Here is a 21,223-nt window from a genome sequence, read left to right on the forward strand (position 1 = left end):
CATCATTAATGCTCTGCCTGTTCTGCAGCCAGGGCTGGGGAAGGACTGAAGCCCAGCCCGGCCCAGCTGGAGCTGAGGATGGTCCAGAGCAAGAAGGACATCGAGAACCCGGAGATCGTCGTCCAAGCCATGGTGCTGTGAGGGCCGCGCGAACCCACCTCCTCCGCCCCGCGTTAGGCGCCTCCGTGTCCGTCCCTGTGAAAAATGTAATGTCTGCCTTAGAGCTGTGACCGAAACTTGGTATTTTTTTCTTCTTTCGTGAGTGTCCAGCATCCACTGATCTTCGTTGTGAAAATGTGCTGGTCGTGCTTTTTAAAAATAACAAAGCGATCACAGAAATTTGTAATTCGGGACCCCAGCTCCCCTCCCACAAGGCTCCTGGAAAACCAGCTCCGCGTTTACGTCCCGAGGGCCTCCTCCCCGGGCTGGCTTGGGGTACATGGTGTACCCCCGTCCTTTGTGCAAGACCCAGGGAGGCCCCTGTGTCTGCATCTCCGAGAGCGAGTCGGGGCTTAGTGTCCACGTCCAGAAAAATGATGGCAAATGTCTTTATTCTGGGTCCGACCGCACCTTCTGTGTTCCTGCTTCAGAACTTTTTGCCTCTTACTTTGCTGCAGGGTAGGCCCCTGGGGGTTTCAGATTCTCCCCTTCTGTTCTTGGTGTGGACGGGCTCCTGCAGCTCACATGCACAGACGCTGCACAGTCACTTTGGCGGGGACCTTCCCAGGACCCCGAAAACCTGCCCGTCTCGCACGTGTCGGGGGACTGCCTTGTAACTCGGAGCGTCTCTAGGGACCGCCTGGGCGACAGGACAGAAGCTGGTACGCGGCCGAGCGCGCCTGTGGGGAGGTCCCTGTGTCGGGCTCCTTTTGGAGAAGTCGCCCAGTTTAGGGCAGAACGGGTCAGGTGCTGTGTGTTGCCACCTACAGCTGGTGACAACCGTGTCGTGTCAGTGTGCAGGTAGAGGGCAGGGGTGGGCTCCTGCCCCACCCCCCGTTGGTGTGCTTAACCCCACCGGCCAGTTATCTGACCCCCTCCCCCATTCCCCCCGCAGCCCCGCAGTCCCGCGTCCTGTGCCAGCCAGGTGCCCGGAAGCGAGAGGCTTCCCGGGGCCGCCGCAGCTCTGCCCCTCCCCACAGCGGGCGGGGGCCGAGCTTCACAGCAGCGGCTGTCACACATCTCTGGCTGGGGCAGCGCCGGCCGTGGCGCAGGCCCTGTCACCAGTCCAGCCGGCCGCTGCGGGGGTGACCTCCCTGGCCCCACTTTACCCAGAATTTTGAGGACCCGCAGGCATGGGTGCAGGCGGGGTTGCCCATCCTCAGCACCCGCCCCGACTCTGGGGGCTGCAGAGTTTGCATCTCTCAGGAGCCCACAGTCTGGAGGGGAGCAGGGAGGCTGCAGGATGTTGGGGCCCGGATGTGGTCCCTGGGGAAGCAGGCTCTCCTAGGGCAGCCCTTGTCCCCGACCCCCGGCCTCGCCCCCCAGGCAGGCCCTCTCCCGGAGCCCCCACCCCCGTCTGGCTGTGCCCGCGTCTCTAGGGCTCTCGCCGCCTCAGTACTGCCTTCTGCCCTTTGTTGGAAATGCCCCCGCACGAAGGCTGGCCAGTCTCCACTGGACTCTCTGCACCCTCTTCTTTTCTTTCTTCCCTACACCACTCACATTCCAAATGTCGTCACTCTCAGGCGTTAGTGCCTGCGCGCAGGGTGGGGGGGCCTCAGCTCCCCTCAGCGGCCGGTGGGTCAGGGCATCTGTGTCCCTGTCATGTTTCCTGGTCCCTGCAGGGCCCGCTGGCCCAGGAGGAAGGGGAAGCCTGTGGCCTGGTGGGGGACAGCCCCCCGGCAGGGCAGCCCAGGGACCAGCCATAGTCCCCCAGGGCCCCGGGCCTCTGCAGAGCCTTTCATGGAAAATACTGTCACTGCCAAACAGAGCTGGGGAGACGGCCACACCGCCAGCCAGCGGGGAATCTCCACTTTCTTCTCTTTCCTTGTTCTTGTTTTTAAACCTTGGAGAACAAGTGTAGGACCAGGGAAGGAGCCAGAGGATCTCCTCTCTTCAATGGGACGGTGAAGACGCGCCCTGCAGCCATGGTGCTGGGGGTCGTGGCTTGTTCTGTGTGCACCGTGAACTTGAAGGAAATGCACTCTGGTTCTTTACGTTTTATGTCAGAGTCCTGGCCCCCGCAGTGGGTTTTACCCTCAATTCTTGATATCATACATAGAACGATGAGAATTGTTCCTCCCGTAAAATCATGAACTCTTCTATCTCCTCCAGCCCTAAAGCCCCAGCCATCTGGAGAGCTGTGGCCTGAACCCCCTGTCCTAAGAGGAGATCGAGGCTCCGGAACCTTAGCTTCTGTGGGAAAGCACGTTCGACCTCCCCACCCAAGCAGAGTGCACTTTCTGTCGTGATGTTGCTGAACCTGTGTATCTCAGGCTCGTTTCTGCTGGGACCTAGTCCATCTGTCACGACGACAGCAGAGGCCCCCGGTTGTCTCTGTTCAGAATTTCCCATCTAGAAGTTCCATGGCAGTCGCAGTGGGTTTTGATACAGTTTAGGTCCAAGTTAGACTTCACCTTTTTTTTATATTCCCTTTCCACAGTTTAGTAACATGGAAAATAATCATTTATTTTAAGATGAGAGAAATATTGGCCCTGAAATGCTTGCTTATTACCAGAGTGTAGATTTCAGACCTTCTCCTGGAGACCTTAAAGATGGATTCCAAAACACGGTCTTTGTTTTTTAACCAGTCTTGAATCATTGCCAAGTCCCGCAAAGGTAACCAGGTTAGTCTGCGCCGCTTTTGCCGTGCAGGCCGGTGGGGGTAGAGCAACGATGCTTTGCTTGTTGTCCTGTCCTCAAACTCTTAGGACCAGTCTTCAGAGTATGTTCCATTTTGCGTGGCCGAGCCTGGCTTGACGCTTCTGACCTCACCGCTTGAACCTCACGTTCACTCATCAGTTGAAAGGCAGAGAAGAGGGGGGACAGCGTTCCATCTGGAGGCCGCTGGACCCCCAGTGAGCACACGCCCTCTCAGGACCACCTGCCTGCGGCGGCGGGGCCCGTGTCTGTGAATCAATACCCGTGACCACGGGGCTGGGCTGCGCTCCACTCCGGCGCCAGGATCACCCGGAATCCCTGCCTTGGCCACCTGCCTGGTCCCAGGCCTCATTCACACATGTCTCCCCATGGGCAGGGGTTGGCTCAGCCCCCAGCACCTGCCTGGGCCGGAAGGAGGGCAATTGTGAGTGAGCGGAGTGGGTTATGTGCCAGCAGGGACGCGGTGAACGTGGTCCGTCCTGGCTTTCTGAGTGGGTGGGGGCCACGTGGCCCCCAGACTCACTTCTCAGATCCTGAGCCCACCCGTTTCCATTCCACGCCAGGCTGCAGGGGGCTTTCCTTCGCATCACCTCGTGTGGTTCTTTGCGTCGGGACCCCCTGGAGAGCTGCTCCCGTGTCTATAGAGGGAGCACGTCAGTTGGTGGGCACTCGGGGGGAGGCGGCTCTGGAAGCCCAGGTCCACGGCCCTAGGCCGGGAAGCCTTGAGCTTGGGCCTGTTGGTCAGGATGCACATCCACGCAGGAGACCCTTCCATGTTCTCCAGGTCGGCCCATGGGCGTCGGTCAGGCTGGGCCCCCGCGGAGCAGGGATCGGGCACCGCCCGCACAAGGGTGGCCTTGGAGCTGTGCGCAGAGCTGGCGTACCCTCGCCTGCGTTTGCTTCTGCAGCCAACAGTGTCATGAACTCCTGCCTGTTTTTACAGACAGCGCTGTGGTTTGAGAATCTAGTCACGCGCTTCCGGCCTCTGCCAGACGGGGGCGACGAGGGCAGAGGTCCCTGCCCCCTCCCTGGCAGGTGACACACAGCAGCTGCCCTTCTAGGGGCTTTTTCTTTGGGGAATTAGTCTTTCCTGTCCGGCGACTGGAACCAGGCTTTGTAGTCTGTGCTGCACGGCACGGGGGGGAGGCCCGTGAACGTGTCCCGCTGCCATGTGGCCTGGGGCCCTAGTTCCTAAAACTGAGCTCTCCCGTAGCGCATGTCTTCCCGCGGACTCCTGCAGCTCATTCTTGGTTCAGAACGTTTCCTGTTCTTAATGTGCAAAGACACCGATTAAGAAACGATGTCTTACAAACTACATTCCTGCCTTCCGTTAGAGGTTTGCGCTCACGACGCGGTGTGTCCGTTTGGTCATTTGATGAGTAATCTTAGGTCTGACTTAGAGACTGTTTTACAACTTTGGAAAGTTCTTCCTAGAATTTTTTTTTAACTTCTGGCAGAGTAAACAGGTGTGTTTAAAGCTTCCCACTGTCGGAGCTGAGCAGAGCCCTGTGTGCAGAGCGGGAGACCTTGTGTCCATCTCTGACCCTCAGGGAGGGGCCCCAAGCTCCAGGGTTGCAGTGAAGGAAGCTCCCAGCCCCACATCAGCATGGGGCAGGTCCCCGGTCTTCTGCAGCAGGAAACCCGTTCTGGGAGGACATACCTTCGTGAGGCCATGGGCCACTCACCCTGGCCTGGGGCATCACTGCCCTGCAAGGGCCAGGACTGGGCAGGCAGGGGAGGGCACGCCGCCCTAGGCCCCTGTGCTTGTGAAGCCCCCAGGCAGGCCTTACTCCTCGTGCGTCCGAGGACGCAGAGCCGGGCACCCTCCCTCGTGCTCTTCTGAGCCGGAGCCGGGTCAGTGGGTTTTGGACCACTAGTTGCTTTCTCACTGAGGACCCGGGTTCTGGCACAAGGAGGGTGGGTGTAGGGCATGGTGGGGGGTCAGGACAGAAAGGGGGGGAATCAGTAAGCCTGGCAGCAACACCCCCAGTGTGCCCCCAAACTCCAGCCTTAGTGCATTCCTGCAGAATATCTGGGACTGTCGTCTTGATGATGGGAGGTGTAGATGTTGATAGATGGGGAAACGGAAGTGAAGTCTTAATTTACCCCATGCAGCCCCTGAAGGATAAGAAGTATGTGGGTGGCGTTTTGAATGTTTTGAGATTTAGCTGAATACTTTCTGATTTAGAATTTTCGTTGGGATTTCCCCCAACAGTTGCAAAACTGGACCCCCTGGAGGACTGAGGCACTGACTCAGGCCAGTCGACGCCAACCCAGTCCTTCCCTAACTGAGCTCAGATTCTGGGGGCTTCTCGGGGGAAGCGATGCAGCCTTGGGACACAGCTCGATCCCGGCTGCAAGTTGGCGGGGGGCGGGGGCGTCTCTGTGTTTCTGGCAGTGGTTTCACTAGCCCCGTGCTCTACCAGCCCCACCTGTGCGCGTGTGGATGTGTTTTAAACGTAAAACTCGTTCCAGTGCTGTAGAGGCCGTGTCTGTCTGTACTGGTCTTACTGACTTACAATTATCACAAATAAATATTTTCATGGTGATTGTGTTGAAGTGTGATTTCTTTTTTCCAGAGGAGCTCCCTTCTGTGAACTAGGACCTAAAGCTGTGTTAAACAGCCAACCAAGCAGTGGTTACTGCTGGGGACGGAGGGCAGCCGATTCCCTCGGGGAAGGACCTGACATCCGTCTTTCGGGGAAGGACCTGCACTGTCCTGCCCGCCATGGCCAGATGCCCTCTCCTGCCCTGTTCTCTGCCCTGGGAGGGCTGGTTTGGATGCTCTGGGCAGGGGGCTCCAGGCGGGCTTCCCACAGGATGGGGCTCCCCTTCCCGGCCCCTCCCTGCCCGGTTCTGAGGACCAGCTTCAGTCACTGACCAGCTGCTTCCGGCTTCCTTCACACCTGGGTGGTGACAGCGCTGGTCCCGTGAGCCCGGCAGGTACCTGCTCTCCCCAGGATCAGCCCACATCTCTGTAAATAAGTCCTCAGGTCGCCTCCGGGCAGCACCTGGCCCTGCTGGACAGGCAGGGAGGGGTGGGGGAGGACGCGGGATCCTGTCCCAAGTGCCTCTGACTCGACCTCTCAGATCCGCTTCTGCCAACCCTGTGCTGCTCTGCTCACCAGCAAGGCCCTCCTGGCCCGGACTCCGCCTCCTGGAGACAGTCTCCTGTGGCTGCTGTGACACGTTCCCACTAGTTGAGGAGCTTAAGGCAACACAGATGTATTCTTTCACCGTCTGGAGGTCAGATGTCTGAAAACGGTGGGCAGAGCTGGCTCCTGCCGCAGGCTCCGGAGACACTCTTCCCTGCCTGCCTTTTCCAGCTCTGGAGGCACCTGTGTTCCTTGGCTCGTGGCCCCTCCTCCACCTTCAGTCTCTCTGACACTGACCCTCCTGCCTCCCTCTCACGGGGACCCTGTGATGACGCTGGGCCCACCCGGCTATGCCAAGACCATCTCCCCATCTTAAGACCCTTAGCTTAATCACATGTGCCAAGTCCCTTTTGCTGTACAAGGTAACATCCACAGGTTTCGGGCACTGGGACACGTGTTGTATGGAACTTCCCAGGGGCCTCTGGGATCCCAGCCACGCAGCGTCGTCCTACCTGTAACTCTGCCTAAGTTAGGACACTGAAGAAATTCTCCATGAGGTGCAGACTCAGGCTGGCCCCTGCGGCGGTCTGAACCTGCACAAGGCTGTCCCAGGCCCCCTCCATGGTGTTGCTCTGCTTTCCCTGGAGTGTGGCTGTCATCCATGACCTTGGGGTACGGGGCAGGGGGGATGGGGGAGAGGAAGGGAGAGGAGAGTAGGCCCTTTCCTCCCTCTTCCATCCATCCCTTCCCCCGCTGCTAAAGATTTATTCAGATATAATTCACATTACATGCAGTTTGCCCACTTTGAGTGTAGAATTCAGGGTCTCGTTATAAAGGTGGCACCCTTGAAAAGGATGCTAAATTTAGCTTTGACTGGTGTCTCCCCCAAAATCAATGGTGTCCTCCAATAAGTCAGGGCCACCAGAACCTCAGAATGTGACCTTATTTGGAAATAGGATCTTTGCAGATGTACTAGTTGAGGTCCCACTGCATTAGGGTGGACCTAAATCTGGTAACTGAGGTCCTGATGGGATGAGGAGGGACACAGACACACAGAGGCAGACGCGTGATGCAGCCACAAGCCCAGGGACGCCTGGGGCCTGGCAGCCCTGGCAAACCAAGAAAATGCATTGCGTTGAAAGTAGGGTCCTTAAAGGGGAGGAGTGGGCCCTGAGGCCTGGGATGGGGACGTTTGGAAGGACACGTCCGAGGCTCTGGAACCCCTAATTCCTCCAGACGCCCAGCAGCCCACCACACTCGCCCTGGCTGAAAATCAGCTCCCGCACCTGGAGACCAAGCAACAGCCACACACCTGAGGCAGGTACCTCGCAGACGGACACTCTTCCCTTCCAGATGCACCTCTACCACCTCTGGAGCTCCAGGCCAGTCACCAGCAGGTCAGCCAAGCGGAGAGGGAAGCATAGGCCTGAGCGGCCAGGAATGCCCTACATGCCCAGGAAGTGCAGGACTGGCTCCTGGGTGCCGGCGGCCATGGGGAGCGTCCGGTGGGCAGGGGTCTCAGGGGTGGGAGACGGTGCAGACCACGTGCAGCCCAGAGGCTGAGCTCGCAATGGCCTTGCAGGCTGATGGCGCTCGGCGGTACCTGCAGGGTTACCGCCTCTCCTGCCCGCACCTGACCATCTCTGTACCAGAGCCAGAAATGTGCCAGTGTGTCTGAGGACATCTCGAGCTAATGCTCTAGAATCGGATTTGCTGAAAAAAATGTATTCGCGTATTTATGTATTTATTCATTTTTGGCCGCGCCACGCAGCTCGCGAGATCTTAATTCCCCAACCGGGATGACCCTCGCGCTCGGCAGCGAAGGCCCGGAGTCCTAACCACTGGACCGCCAGGGAATTCCCTCAAATCCTGTATTTTAGAGACAGGATAGAGTCACAGCAACGGAGGCGTGTGGAGCTGCGGTTAGAACACAGGCTCCTGGAATCCTGGGTCTACAGCCCGCCTGCTGTGACCTGGGCATCCCCCACCCCTGCTCGGCCACTCAGGGGGAGGGGTCTCAGGCCGCACGAGGCCCAGCGGGGGCTCCACCCTGGACAGCTCGCACCTCGTGACACCTCTCTACTGTGATTACGGCTTCAGATGAAGAAAAAACCCCAAAACAGAAAATTTGTGAACACTGAAAAAATACATACATTTAAAGATAACACAAGCCCTCCATGAAAGTAGTTTACTTAAGATCATTGACTGGGAGAAAAAAATGAACACAATGAAAATGAGGAATAGAGACACCGGAGAGGTGCATTCCCCCCCCCTCCCCGAGTGGCGCCGCGTGAGGTCCCAGACACAGGTTGGCAGTGGAGAGACCCACATGGGCGACGGGCTCTGTGCAAAATCGGGACTAGAAGTAGGTCAGCTCGTCGTGTCTGCCTTTGTGGGTCTGGTAGCTGGCCAAGGCCAAGGGCTTGTTCTCGTGTGGGAGGCTTTCAAATACTCGAATGTGCACGAAGTTATCATCGTCCACTTGAACCTGGAAAGACAGTCCAGTGAGGGGCGGGCGTGGCCTCTGACCCCTGCTCCACTGGCCTCGGCTGGACTGGGAGAAAGGCCCAGGGTGCCAGGAGGCCACGTCCCTTCAGGTGACCAGCGACTGGGCTGAGGACATTCCCACCTTCCTCCATCGAGTGCACGGGACGCCCTCGTTGCCCCAGCCAGCACCCGGCACCCACACTCACTCCATCAGAGCCCCGAGTCCCCGAAAGGCTCGGTCCTCCCCTCCAGGAGGCTGTGCGCACACGTGCACACACACACGCGCGCGTGCACACGCATGCTCATTTTAGATGGCCAGCAACCCCCTGAAGCTGGGGGCTGCCACTCGACCCTCTTAAGCACCCTTGCCCAGGCACCTAGGCGCCCCCAATTCAGGCCAGACCCTCCGAAGAGGCTGACATCCCACCTTGATGAAGAAGACCCTCCCGGCGACCACCTGGCTCTTGAACTCCACAGCCTTGAACATCGGGAACTTCTTCTCCTTCTCTTCCAGCTGGGCCCTCACCTGCGGGAGGAGAGAACGGAGAGACACGTGCACTTACTTGAATTAAGTGTCACAGCTGAACTCTGATGCCGGCCCTCTACAGACTTTCTATAACACGACTGTTCTTCACAACTGAGCAGACACATTAAATTGTCAGCTCTGATGATAAAGTATAGAAAACAGCTCTCTAATTCTGCCGAGTTTCAACGGTACTATTTCTCTGTATCATTTTCCCTTTCTTTTCCAGGCATGGAATAGTTTGATATTTTCATCATCACAACAACGTATGTAAGTTCATACCGTTTTTCTTTTACTTAACAGACAGTTCATTGCAAAGAGTATATATAGTTTTTTAATTACTCTTTTAAATTTTTTTTTAATTTTAATTTTTGCTGCATCGGGTCTCAGTTGCTGAACGTGGGCTCTCCCTTGCGGCGTGCGGGCTCAGTAGTTGTGGCGCACAGGCTCAGTAGTTGTGGCATGTGGGCTTAGTTGCTCTGCGGCATGTGGGATCTTAGTTCCCTGACCAGGGCTCAAACCTGCGTCCCCTGCATTGGAAGCAGGATTCTTGACCACTGGACCACCAGGGAAGTTCCTAACTACACTTTTATTTGTTTATTTTTAAAGAAATTATATTTATTTATTTATTAATTTATTTTTGGCTGCATTGGGTCTTCGTTGCTGCTTGCGGGCTTTCTCTAGTTGCAGCGAGTGGGGGCTACTCTTCGTTGCGGAGCACAGCCTCTAGGCACGCGGGCTTCAGTAGCTGTGTCACGCGGGCTTCAGTATTGTGGCACACAGGCTCAGTAGCTGTGGCGCACGGGCTTAGTTGCTCCGCGGCATGTCGACCTTCCCAGACCAGGGATTGAACCTGTGTCCCCTAAACTGGCAGGAGGATTTTTAACCACTGCACCACCATGGAAGTCCCTAATTACTCTTTTAAAATTGAAAGCTAAAACAGTTAAAAATGTTAAACTAAATTTAATATTAAATTTAATCTTCCATCTTCTAGATGTGCCTTAATTCTCTTAAAAATTCCCAATTTCTTGTGACAGATAATGCAGCAGATAACACTTTTGCAGGGAAAAACGCTTTGCTGCATTTTTAGATGATTTCTCTAGCGTGCAGTGCCTTTGGGCGGAGGCTGTCCCTGATCCTTCGTGTCAGACGGTAATCACACTTTCCGATGAGTCCTGTTTTCCAGGGTCTTGGCCTTTTGGGAACCGAGCATTCTGATGGAGGAAGGGGGGAGCAGGTTGTTCTGTCTTGACTTGAAAACCTAATCTAGTTTCAAAGTGCTCCGGCTGCTCTCTGGGTTACCGGCAGGCACTAGAGCGCGCTGGCTCTGCACTGCAGTCACAGGACCGGTCCTAGAGGGCCGGAGGATTTCACTGGAGCCCGGAAGCAGGCTGCTTTGGGAGCTGAGGGGGTCACCGCCACACATGCCAGCGAGTCCCTGTGGCAAAGGCCTTCAGGAAGGGGGGGCTCCTCGTGGATAAGGTGGGCAGAAAGGACAGGAGGGAGGGTCAGGAAGTGAGAAGGCGGGCCGCCTTCTCTCCACGCAGCTGCCACGGCTCCCACGGCGGTGCGCGTGTCCCCAGGGGCTGGTGCCCACCTGCGTCTGAACACTCCCCCGTGGGGCCCTTCTTCCTGCCAGGTGCCTGCCAGGTCTGCAGGGAACTGACCCTGCAGACAGTTTACAAGGCCAGCGGGGTGAGTGACACCCACAGACCCTCCCGGGAGTCTGAGATGGAATCGTCTCTCTCTCTGCTTCAGGGGGGCTTGCACAGAGCCCCCGCCCTGTGCAAGGACTGATGGCTTGAGAAAACCCTAAACGAGGTGGCGGGACAGAGCATGTGCAGGCGGCAAACGCCAGGCCAGGCCACGGCCTGAGGGACGGCAGGTCACTGACACCGCTGCCTGCCGGCCAGGAGAAAGGTGAGCTGGGCTGTAGCCAGGGGGTGTGCAGAAGGCCCCGGGTCACTTAGGAAGCTGCCAGTTCCCGGCCCTGAGGGGACCAGGTGGGGCAGAGGGCCAGGGAGGGCCCTAGGACAGGGCTGGAGGAGACGGGGGCGGAGTGCAGCACCACGACGTCCTTCTGACCCGGGCCGGTCTCTGGCCTCTGATCTTCTCATGTGCAGCCCAGACTGTCCCAAAAGCGTCAGTACAAAGGGCCACCAGATGGTGCCCATGCCCCTCACAGAGACCACCCAGCACAAAGGCAGCCTCCTTGTTCCCAGGGGCAGTGAGAACGGTCCACTGACGTATAACTTTCACGGAACTGACCCCAAATGAAGGGGCCCTTTGAGACAGTAACCCTTCCCTCCCGAGTGAGCTGACACACGTTTAAAGTTCACCTGACAAGCGGGGAATTCTCAGGCCCGGAAAACCACGAAGAGGCGGGAAGGGGTCTTGCTTGTCAAGAGCCGACTTTGCTGACACTCGAGGATAGGCAGGGCAGGCCCGGCTCCTCCCACCCTCACCTGGTCCTTGGGTGCAGGTGCCTTCCTCGGAACCCGGCCCGACAGCTGCCCAGGGTCCGAACCAGGCTCTGCCTCCGTGACCCAGGCTGGACTGCGTTTCGAAGCTGTTCAACGTAGAAACTCAAACGTACACGAAAGTGCTAGACTAACGGCCTAGTCTAGGACGCCTGTGGACCCCGTCCCCGGACTCACTCAGGGTTACTTCACCCCTCCTACTGTACCGTTTGCTCTCTAAGTGCTTTTCACCAACGGGCACGTCGCGGCCCTACCCCTGTGGACACCTCCGCTCGCGGGTGCGCTTCCCAGGCGGGAAGGGGCATCGGCCTGCGCCCAGCCCGGCCCACGGCAGGATGCGCTCGGGCGCACCGCCTCTGCCCCAGCGGCGATGCCTACGGACTGCCCGGGCCCCCAGGACCCCATCCGCCCCCCGGGGCCCTGACCTGGTCGGCGATGGCCTGGGTGTCGGCCGTGGCCGGCTGCGTGGGGGTGGGCGCGCCGCACATCATCTCGGCGGCGGGCGGGGCGGGCGGGCGTGGACACCAGGCGGCGGGCACTCGGGAGCAGCGGACGCGCACGAGCAGCGGACTCTGGCGGGAGCAGCTGACCGAAATCAAGCCGCCGACCGAAATCAAGCCGCCGGACCTGGCGCGGCGGTCACGTGACGCGCGGGCGGAACCACGGCGCGCGGCTGGGGGGGGGGAATCCGGGACCGGAAATGGCGTGCCGGGCGCCCGGGACGGGAATGGGGCGCGGGGCGCCCTGGTAGGGATGCGCCGTGGGCGGGAGCAGGCCACAGCCTGGGACCCCCGGCAGACACCTTCTCGGGACCAAGGGTCGTGTGATGTAGGGCTGGCCCCTCTCCCTGGGTTTGGTGTCAGCCACCCCCGTCGGCTGAGTCAGAGGGCGGGATGGGGGCGCGGCCGCAGGACTCGGGGAGAGGGTGGGCAGGGCCCTGCAGGATGTGGGTGGAAGCGCGGGCGCGGTCCGCAGGTTCCCGGGAAGGGTGGTGCTCCGGCTCTCGCGGTGGCTGGGCGGGCGCTGCCCCGGGCACTGCCCTGCGGGGGACCTCGGGGGTACCGGCCCGGTGCGGGGCAGGGCGCGGGGCGGAGTTGGCCCATCCTGACTCCTTCCTGGCCTCCCGGACCACACAGTGCCCCCAGACCCCACTGTCCTGTCTCGGTCTGCGGGTCCCCACAGTTTGACCCACTGCGTGAGATGACAGTAGTGGGTCCTGAAACGACAGGGGCGTTTGGGGTCCGGAGAGCAGCGGGCAGCTGGACCGAGGGCGGAGGGGAGAGAAGCCCCCGCCCAGCGCGGGAGCTGGGGGTGCTGGGGGAGAGGGGCAGGGGCGGGCTGGCAGGCCCTCCCTCCCGCGGGCATCTGCCTGTCTGGCGCCCCTCATCCCACGGCCCGGCCCAGCGCCCCACCTGGGCTGGCCTGTCGTGTGGGCTGCTGTGAACATCGTGGGCCTGTGACCCGGGGACACAGTGAAGGGCTGACGTGGGTGGACGGAAGAGGCACAAAGGAGTCCAGTGATGGGGAGGTGATGACTCCCGGGGTCTCAGGCTGGGGTGGGGGCAGGTGGATGGAGTTAGTTAAGGGCTTGGTTCTGACGGGGTTTGGTTTGGGATTGAGACATCCTGGGATGAGAAGGTTCAACATCCTGGGAAGGGAAGGGTCCCCGTCATATTGGGGCAGGGTGGGGCCTGTGCTGGGAGCTGTCTGGACAGGACTGGCCTTTCAGAAAGATCCAGCTGCCCCCCACCCGACAGGACTGCACCTCGGTGGTCACTGGGCCTCTCCCATCACTGGGTGCTGACTCCGGGCCGAGGCCCAGCCTCGCCTCCTGGCGGGCCCAGTGGGAGTGGCCCGTGAGCGAGTGTGTGGGGAGGTGAGCCTTTCTGGTACTTTCTAGGGCAGAGCCTGGTCTGTAAGTTCAGGGAAGCATGTGGTTGAGCCCTGGGGGGAGGGGGAGGAGAGACTGACACCCATCCAAGGCCCAAGCACAGAAAGCCGAACGCTGACAGCGGGGTTTGCAGCAAAGTAAGGCTTCCAAGCAAGGGAGGAGGGAAGCCTCAGGTCCACTCCTCATTGGTCTGAGCTGGCAGTTTTTATTTTTCTTAATTGATCTTTTGCATTTAATGAAAAGAAAGAACTATTCATTGAAAGACATTTTTATGAGAATGAAACAACAAACCACCCACTGGGGTAAATATTCTCATTACACATATCTGACGATATATAAATAACTCCTCCAATGAATAGATCAAAGATCATTAAACATAGGCAGTGTACGTGAACTGGCACTCCCAATTTACACTTAGAAAAATCGAGTTCGCAGTTTTTAAAGGGGAAGGACAGAGGAGCTGGGGTGAATCATCTGAGCCATCTGCCGTCTACGTGTCTGGTCTGGTGGTCTGTGACTCCGGAGTCTGTGTCAACATACTCTGTAAAGGTCATCTTGCCCTGGAAGATGACTCAGAACAGCACATAACCAGTGATGCTTCTTGGAACTGTGGCTCCAAGCCTCTGGCCTTCACTGCTCCTTATTCATTAGGCAAAAATGTGATCAAACAGGTATGGGCTAGGACAAGAGGGAAAACAAGAACAGACACCCGGACACGAGTGTTAATTATAAACCAGTCACAGGACTGGGTTTCAAGACTCGCACAATTCATAATTGAACAAATGAATGAATAGAGACGGATTTGACCCCATAAAAATGGAAAACTCCTCTGTGTCAAAAACAAAGCGTCAGAAAATGACGACCTGGAAGGGCAAGGCAGGCGGTTCTGTGGCTTCTGTCATCCTGCAGCTCGGGGCGGTGGGGGGGGCACCTTGAGGCGCCTCGTTACGCCTGACCCTCCGTCCCCGCTGGACCTGGGTCTGCAGGTGCTCGCATTTTAGAACTAGGAGGGTAACACCTGTGGAAAGGCTTGTTTTTTCAGAGCGGGCGGGAGCAGGGGATCCACCACCATCACTTGGGTTTTGACAGAGACTCACAGGCAGGCAGAGGAGGGGGCGGCTTACACTAGGTGTGCCCTGCTGGAGTCTCTGGGCCCGGGGAGGCTGTGGGCAGGCCCACTGCAAGCTGGGCGTCCTGTTTGATTGCTTTCAGGGGCATATTGGGCCTTCTCTGGTTGTCCTGAGTTAGAAGGGGGATGGGGCAAAAATTAGGGAAGGTGACGGTCACGGGCACCTCCTGACATTCTGGGCCAATGGCTGCAGAGGCTGTGGTTTGGCTTCTGGACGGTTGTTGCACAGATGGTGGGTCTCTGGTCACATGGACATGGTCTGGCCATTGTCTGTCTGTATAGTCATTGTCTCATGCTGCTTTATGGAGTCAATGTTGCTTTCTTGCTGCAGGTTTGGGTCCAGACATGTTTTCCAGCTGCCGTGGAAGGCAAGCTCTGAAGGTCAAACTCTTGAATGCTGATCCACCCTTTCCTTGCACCTGCTGTGTGGCATAGGAGTAACTGCTGAACCTCTCTGTGCTTAAATGAAGCACTAAGTGAATTAATGAGCATAAAATGCTTGGGACGGTGTCTGAGCCCTAGGGTGAGTTGATGATGTTACCACTATCATTGCCTATGATTACTATACTCACATAAGTCTAACCCATAATTAGCATTACTTTTTCTACCCAAATGCCCTGAAAAATGTTGACATTCATCTCATTCCTTGACAACACAGCTTTTTATCCCACTAGAGCCAGGGGAAGAGACCTAGTATCCCGTGTCCCCATCTAGAGTCCTGAGGCCATTCACTTCAATTTGAAATCCCTGTTCAGAAGGATCAGACTTTTAAATTCAAGCAATTTTGGAGTTTCACTTGTGATCTCTGATTTTCCCAGAGTCAGAAGAAACCAAGGTGTTTTGTGGGGTTTTTTTCTCAATTTAATTTCTTACGTGTAGGAGCCCCAAGGATATGAGACCAAGGGTGAGCCTGGCAGTCGAGGTTATATGCCTCAAGGAATGGGACGGGGGCCTGGGGCTCCCAAGGGGAGGAGGGCCCCTCATGGGGCGATACAGAGAGCTGAGTTTGGTAATTAATGTTTGCCCTGCTGTGCAGGGAAGTGTTTCAGATAAAAAAGTTATCTCTGGTAATAACTCTTCCTCTGGTACAGGCCCCCATCTCAATTCTTTTAGGTAGTTAAGGAAGAGATCATAGTTGTCCTGAGCCTGCTGGCTCCGATTGCCTACAGCTCAGAATAGTCTACCTGCCAAAGGGGCGTATTCTGTCCTCCTCACAACCTGGCTTGTGTGTTTCCCTGTTGGCACGCTTAGGCAGGTGACTCATACACCTGTGCCCCATTCTATTCAGTTGCTTGTGTTTCATATTGCAAAAATGTCATCACCAGAATTTGTTGCTAATTAAATTCTAGCCCAAGAGACCCTTTGGGTGGGGGAGAAAAAAAAAGAGAAAGATGAAACATTTAAACAAGTAAGCATTTATTACATTTACCTATTCATCTTCAGTAACAAAGGAAATATCAGTGGAGGTAAACCTAAACATAGGTGCCCCACCTGGGCACGTCGCCGCCCAGCCTCCTGCATCAGGACCCATTACAGGCCTGGCTGCCTGGCCGAGCTGGAAGCAAAGCGGACAGTGGCTTTACCTCCGAGCCAGGACCCTTGAAGCAGCCATCTCGAGCAGAGACGGCCCTGAGCCCCCTCTGAAAGGTGAAAGGAGGTGCAGAAATTGGGACGACTCAAGGGAGGGAACAGATGTACATCTTGAAGAGCCGTTGCTCTAAACTAATGTCGGCAAAGGATTTTCTAAGCTTAGAAGCATCAGAAGAATCAGAAGGGAAAGGCCGGGACCCAGATGGGGGCAGGGGACTCTCTGGGTGCACCTGTTGACCTGTCCTCGGCCATCCAGCTGTTCTCTCTGTGTCTCCTAATGACCTAGGGACCCTTGTCCAGGTCCCCAGCAGACAGACAGGCAGCACTGGGACTGTTCCCTGCTTCCGTACCCGTCACGTAGGAGGCGTTAAATGAATATTTGACTCCTTCTGTTACAGAACTCACACTGGGCTGCTCATCTCTCAGGAATACAATGCTAAGGGCCAAGTGTTGGGTAAGAGGAGAGGCAGCTTTATTGAGGAAGCTGGCAATCCTGGGGAGAAAGTGGGCTCACGTCCCAAAGAATCAACTCCCCCTTGCTGATCAGGGGACAAGAGATTTTAAAGGGGCGTTTCTGGGGTGCACGGGCCCTGGTTGGGGGGAGCTGCATGAAGAAGAGCGCAGTCAGCTCTGATAGTCGACTTGAAATTAGTCACGCGGTGATGGGATCACTGCCCTTCGATTGTTTTAAGTACAGTTAGTCTTCAGTTCCAGAAGTGGTTTGTTCGCATCCCCTTGAGGCCGGTTCTTGGAATTGTGTAAGACAGACCAGCAGTTCATGTCACGGCTGTAGTCTTGTCATCATGTAATTAACTTCTTCCATCTGGTGGGGATTTCAGTATCTGCAAAATAGCTCAAAGGACGTGGCTCAGAATATTATCTACAGACTTTGAGGAGGAATTAAAGGTCCTTGACTTTTTGTTTTTGTCATACCACGAGGCTCACGAGTTCTTGGTTCCCTGACCAGGAATTTCACCCAGGCCCCGGCAGTGAAAGTGCAGAGTCCTAACCACTGGACTGCCAGGGAAGTCCCAAGAGGTCCTTGTCTTTTTCTTTCTTAAAGTACTTTTTTTTAATTATACTTCTATAACTTAAAATTTTACTTATTTATTTATTTATTCTTGGCTGCCTTGGGTCTTTGTTGCTGTGCGCGGGCTTTCTCTAGTTGTGGCGAGTGGGGGCTACTCTTCGTTGCAGCGCGCGGGCTTCTCATTGCGGTGGCTTCTCTTGTTGTGGAGCACGGGCTCTAGGTGCGCGGGCTCAGTAGTTGTGGCTCGTAGGCTCTAGAGCGCAGGCTCAGTAGTTGTGGCGCGCAGGCTTAGTTGCTCTGCGGCACGTGGGATCTTCCTGGACCAGGGATCGAACCTGTGTCCCCTGCATTGGCAGGAGGATTCTTAACCACTGTGCCACCAGGGAAGTCCCAGGTCCTTGTCTTTAATGCCTAAACTATATTATTTTGTCTTGTTTGACAGCTTTCCTTTGCTTCTGCATGTTGTCTCCTCTCTGATTAAGTTTATTCTTTGGCTAAAGTTTTTCTACAGACAAGAGGCAGGCAGAGGACGCTGGGGGGACAGTCTGTCCTGGGAAGGCCCCACAGAGTCCTGCTCAGTTACACTTACACACTTCTGTAAATCAAAAACAAAACTGCAAATTAAATCAATTGAGGGACTTCCCTGGCGGTCCAGTGGTTAAGACTTCGCCTTCCAATGCAGGGGGTGTGGGTTTGATCCCTGGTTGGGGAGCTAAGATCCCACATGCCTCAAGGCCAAAAAACCAAAACATAAAACAGAAGCAATATTGTAACAATTCAATAAAGACTTTAAAAATGGTCCACATCAAAAAAATAAAAAAAATCTAAACGGGACTTCCCTGGTGGCCAGTGGTTAAGACTCCTCACTTCCAATGCAGGGGGTGCAGGGTCGATCTCTGGTCGGGGAGCTGAGATCCCACATGCCATGTGGTGTGGCCAAAAAGAACAAAATAGTCAATGCCAGGAATTTATTTGAAGGAAAAGGAATATAATGGATGGACAGGAGATTTATCTATAAAAATGTCCATCCCAGAACTTAGAAGCCGCCCCCATGCCCAGCCTCCGTCCATAGCAAGGAGCCCTGTGTACTTGGGAGGAAGTGTTTACAAGAGCGTGTCTGCCAGGGCCCTGATGTTGGCGGCACTGGATGCTTGTTGAAATGCTGAGTTCCCAGCCCTTTGCCCTGGAGATTCCGAGTCCCTGGGGTTCGGTGGGGTCCAGGCACCTGTGGGATTGACGGATATTCACCGATGTTAACAGTAGCCATCACTAGGGGGTGGGGAATGGGTGTTTAACAACTTTCTGTGATTTTCAGTATTTTCCCAAAGTTTTATTTAAAGGCCTTTTTGCTTTTAGAAGAAAGGTTTATTTTGGAATATTGCATCTTCTTGAGAAATTAATATCATGGGAGAATGCTAGATATGTTATTGAAAAGCAGTTTCAAAACTGTCAACATAGTGTGATTACTATAATATATTAACATAAAACTAACACAAATCTTATGCACAGAAAATAAAGAACAGATCTGTCAGAAATTTTTCTCTTAGGCCATGAGACCATGATTGGTTTCCTCCCCTAACTTTTTTTATTGCCCTAATTTTCTATAATAACCGTTGAGGGATACGTATCGGGGGAGGAGCACACAATATGGAGAGAACGGGTTTGGGTCTGGAGAGCAGCTCTGGGCAGCGGGGTGCACAGAGGACGTGGTGGGGGTCCCGGAGGGGCAGCGGCTGGGCCACGGCAGTGGACAGGCTGTCTAATGTATGTGCAAAATGAATCTTTGGGCCCTTGTTCAAAATGTATTAAGAGTTTCAAGAAGGCAGCAGCAGAGCTATGGCAGGCGCAGCCCTTCTGCTTGGGGCCGCGCTGCTCACTGCACACGTGGACCACGTGCCACCTGTGAAGTGGTGCTGGTCTGGACGTAGGGCGCTCGCGGCTGTGCTGGGCAGACGGGCTGGCCTGGGTGTCACCTTTGCCTTGTCTTTTTCAGACTCCGGGCGAGAGCATAACCTGTAAGCCTCTTTGCTCACCTACAAAAGGGCAAATGCCACCCCTCCCTTGCAGGATTGTTTGAAGATGTATAAAGTCCTCGCACGTAGTAGGCCCTCATTAGGTGGTAGTGATGTTACTTATTTTATCTTCTTTACACTTTCTGTAGTGCGTTCAGTAGTGTCCTCCCAAATCACATCTACCCAGAACCTCAGAACGTGACCTTAATTTGGAAATAAGTTCTTTGCAGATGTAACTAGTTAAGATGAGGTTAATAGTGGATTAGGGCGGGCCCTGAGTCCAATGACTGGTGTCCTTATAAGAAAACAAGAGGACACAGAGAGACAGACAAGAAGAACAGCATGTAAAGACAGAGCTACAGGGGAGGAGGCCACGTGAGGACAGAGGCAGATGTGGTGTGATGCAGCCGCAGGCCCAGAATCACCAGGAGCCCCAGAAGCAGGAAGAGGCAGGCAGGACCCGCCCCTGGAGCCTCCGGAGGGAGCGTGGCCCTGTGGACACATGCATTTCAGACCTCTGGGCTCTAGAACTGGGAGACAATAACTTTCTATTGCTCTAAGCCACCAGTTTTGGGCACTTCGTTACAGCAGCTCCGGGAAACTGAGTCACCTCCCTTGCACATCACATACACGCTTCCTAGCACAGATGCGAAATTATGCTTCAAAGATGGGCCCAGCCTTCTTCACCAAGTTGAGCCTGGAGTTGAAAGACCATGACCTCAGAAAACACACAGGATCCACGAACAGGGGTTTTTCTACAGAAAACAAACACAGGCAGGACAACCTCGGGATGAGAAGTGGATCTCCATGATGCTGCGGGAAAGGAGAGAGGCTGGTCCTTGTGATTTGTGGAAGACATGAGCACACGTCTATTTCTAACTGGTACCTAGTGAGCTAGTCACAGCTGTTCCACACACCATCACCTCCTAGGCACCGTCCTGGGTGCAGACGAGTAGGACAGAGAAAAACCCTGCCCTCAGGGTGGGATGGGGTGGAGGGTGTGTAATGTGTGTAGAAGTGGGAAAATACATCCTTCCCCAAGTCCTGTCAGACTTTCTGTTTTTGCTTTTCTAATTTTTAAAACTTTTTATATTGGAATCATTTTAGGTTGCAAAAATACTATAAAGGTTTTGTAAACTCTTCATCCAGTTTCCCTAAATGTTAATGTCTCACACAAGCCTAAACACAGCATAGTTACCAAAAGCAGGAAGTGAGCCTTGAGATGCACTGGAATGAGCTCGTGTCCAGAATCCACGCACGTTTCACTGCTGTCCCCCCACAGACCTCTGTCTGACCCAGGCTCCTCCCACGCGGTCCTTCGCGGTAACGTCTCCTGAGCCGGCTTCGACCTGGGACAGGTTCCCAGTCTTTGTCTTTCATGACCTTGACACACTTCAGGAGTATGAATTGTTTATTTTGAGGAAGATCCTAGTTTGGGCTTCTCTGATGTTTCTCCTGAACGGGTGGAGGTCGTGTGTTTGGGGCAGGAACACCACCAAAGTGATGCTGTCCTTTCAGTGCATCATCTCAAGGGCGTGTGATATCCATACACCTTGCACTGGTGATGTAGACCTCCATCTTGAGTGAAGGCATGTCTACCAGGTTTCTCCATTGTAAAGTTACTATTTTCCCCATTGTAACCAATAAGTACTTTTGAGGCTATGCAAATAGCATGTCTGCCATCCTCCTTCTGCCACTAATTTTAGTATCCATGGATGGTTCTTGCCTGCAATGCACAGCGGACTTTGAAAAGTCTCCTAAAGAAGGATAATTTTGCATTTAGAATTGTCGATTAAAATTCAATTGACAAGAAGAAAAAAGAATTTTACTTGAACCAGATTGAGGATTATAACCCAGGAGGAAGTCTTTCAGGAAAGACTGTTCTGCCTGTTAAAAGTCGAAGGCGTGGTCATATACTGACGTACTGACATTTTAAATAAAGTTCACCAAGGATACATAGTCCAGGTAGCACGTATAAAGCCAGCAGCAGGTCACCGCGACCCCCTATGAAGTTGGGACAGTACACTGTTCTTCTAAGAAGTTACATTGCCAGCGTCAGAAGAAAGGGAAAAAATTGATCTTTATGGTGGAGCAGGCATTCCCACCTTTGAGGAGGTCCGGTTATTGTGTAATGCGGACGCACACTGCCATCAAAAGGGGAGTGAGAAG

The 21,223-nt window shown here is 55.1% G+C and overlaps 2 protein-coding genes across 4 annotated transcripts in view; one reads left to right on the plus strand and one right to left on the minus strand.

The window, feature by feature from the left end:
- PDXK (pyridoxal kinase) overlaps positions 1–5,366 on the plus strand; it is a 30,316-nt gene extending 24,950 nt beyond the window's left edge. For all 3 annotated transcript variants that reach the window (XM_073804562.1, XM_033856170.2, XM_073804564.1), the window contains one exon: positions 29–5,366. In XM_073804562.1, coding sequence (XP_073660663.1) covers positions 29–141 — 113 coding nt within the window. In that variant the 3' untranslated portion in view covers positions 142–5,366. The remainder of the gene's footprint in view (positions 1–28) is intronic.
- A 2,720-nt stretch (positions 5,367–8,086) lies between these two features.
- CSTB (cystatin B) lies at positions 8,087–12,017 on the minus strand. The gene is made up of 3 exons (XM_004314710.4): positions 11,828–12,017; positions 8,827–8,925; positions 8,087–8,400 (listed from the first exon to the last, which is right to left on the minus strand). The coding sequence occupies exons 1-3, from the start codon at positions 11,891–11,893 to the stop codon at positions 8,272–8,274; spliced, it is 294 nt and encodes a 97-aa protein (XP_004314758.2). The 5' UTR covers positions 11,894–12,017; the 3' UTR covers positions 8,087–8,271.
- Positions 12,018–21,223: the final 9,206 nt, after the last annotated feature.

This window comes from Tursiops truncatus, chromosome 4 (assembly GCF_011762595.2).
Source record: "Tursiops truncatus isolate mTurTru1 chromosome 4, mTurTru1.mat.Y, whole genome shotgun sequence".
NCBI classification, from domain to species: Eukaryota; Metazoa; Chordata; class Mammalia; order Artiodactyla; family Delphinidae; genus Tursiops; species Tursiops truncatus.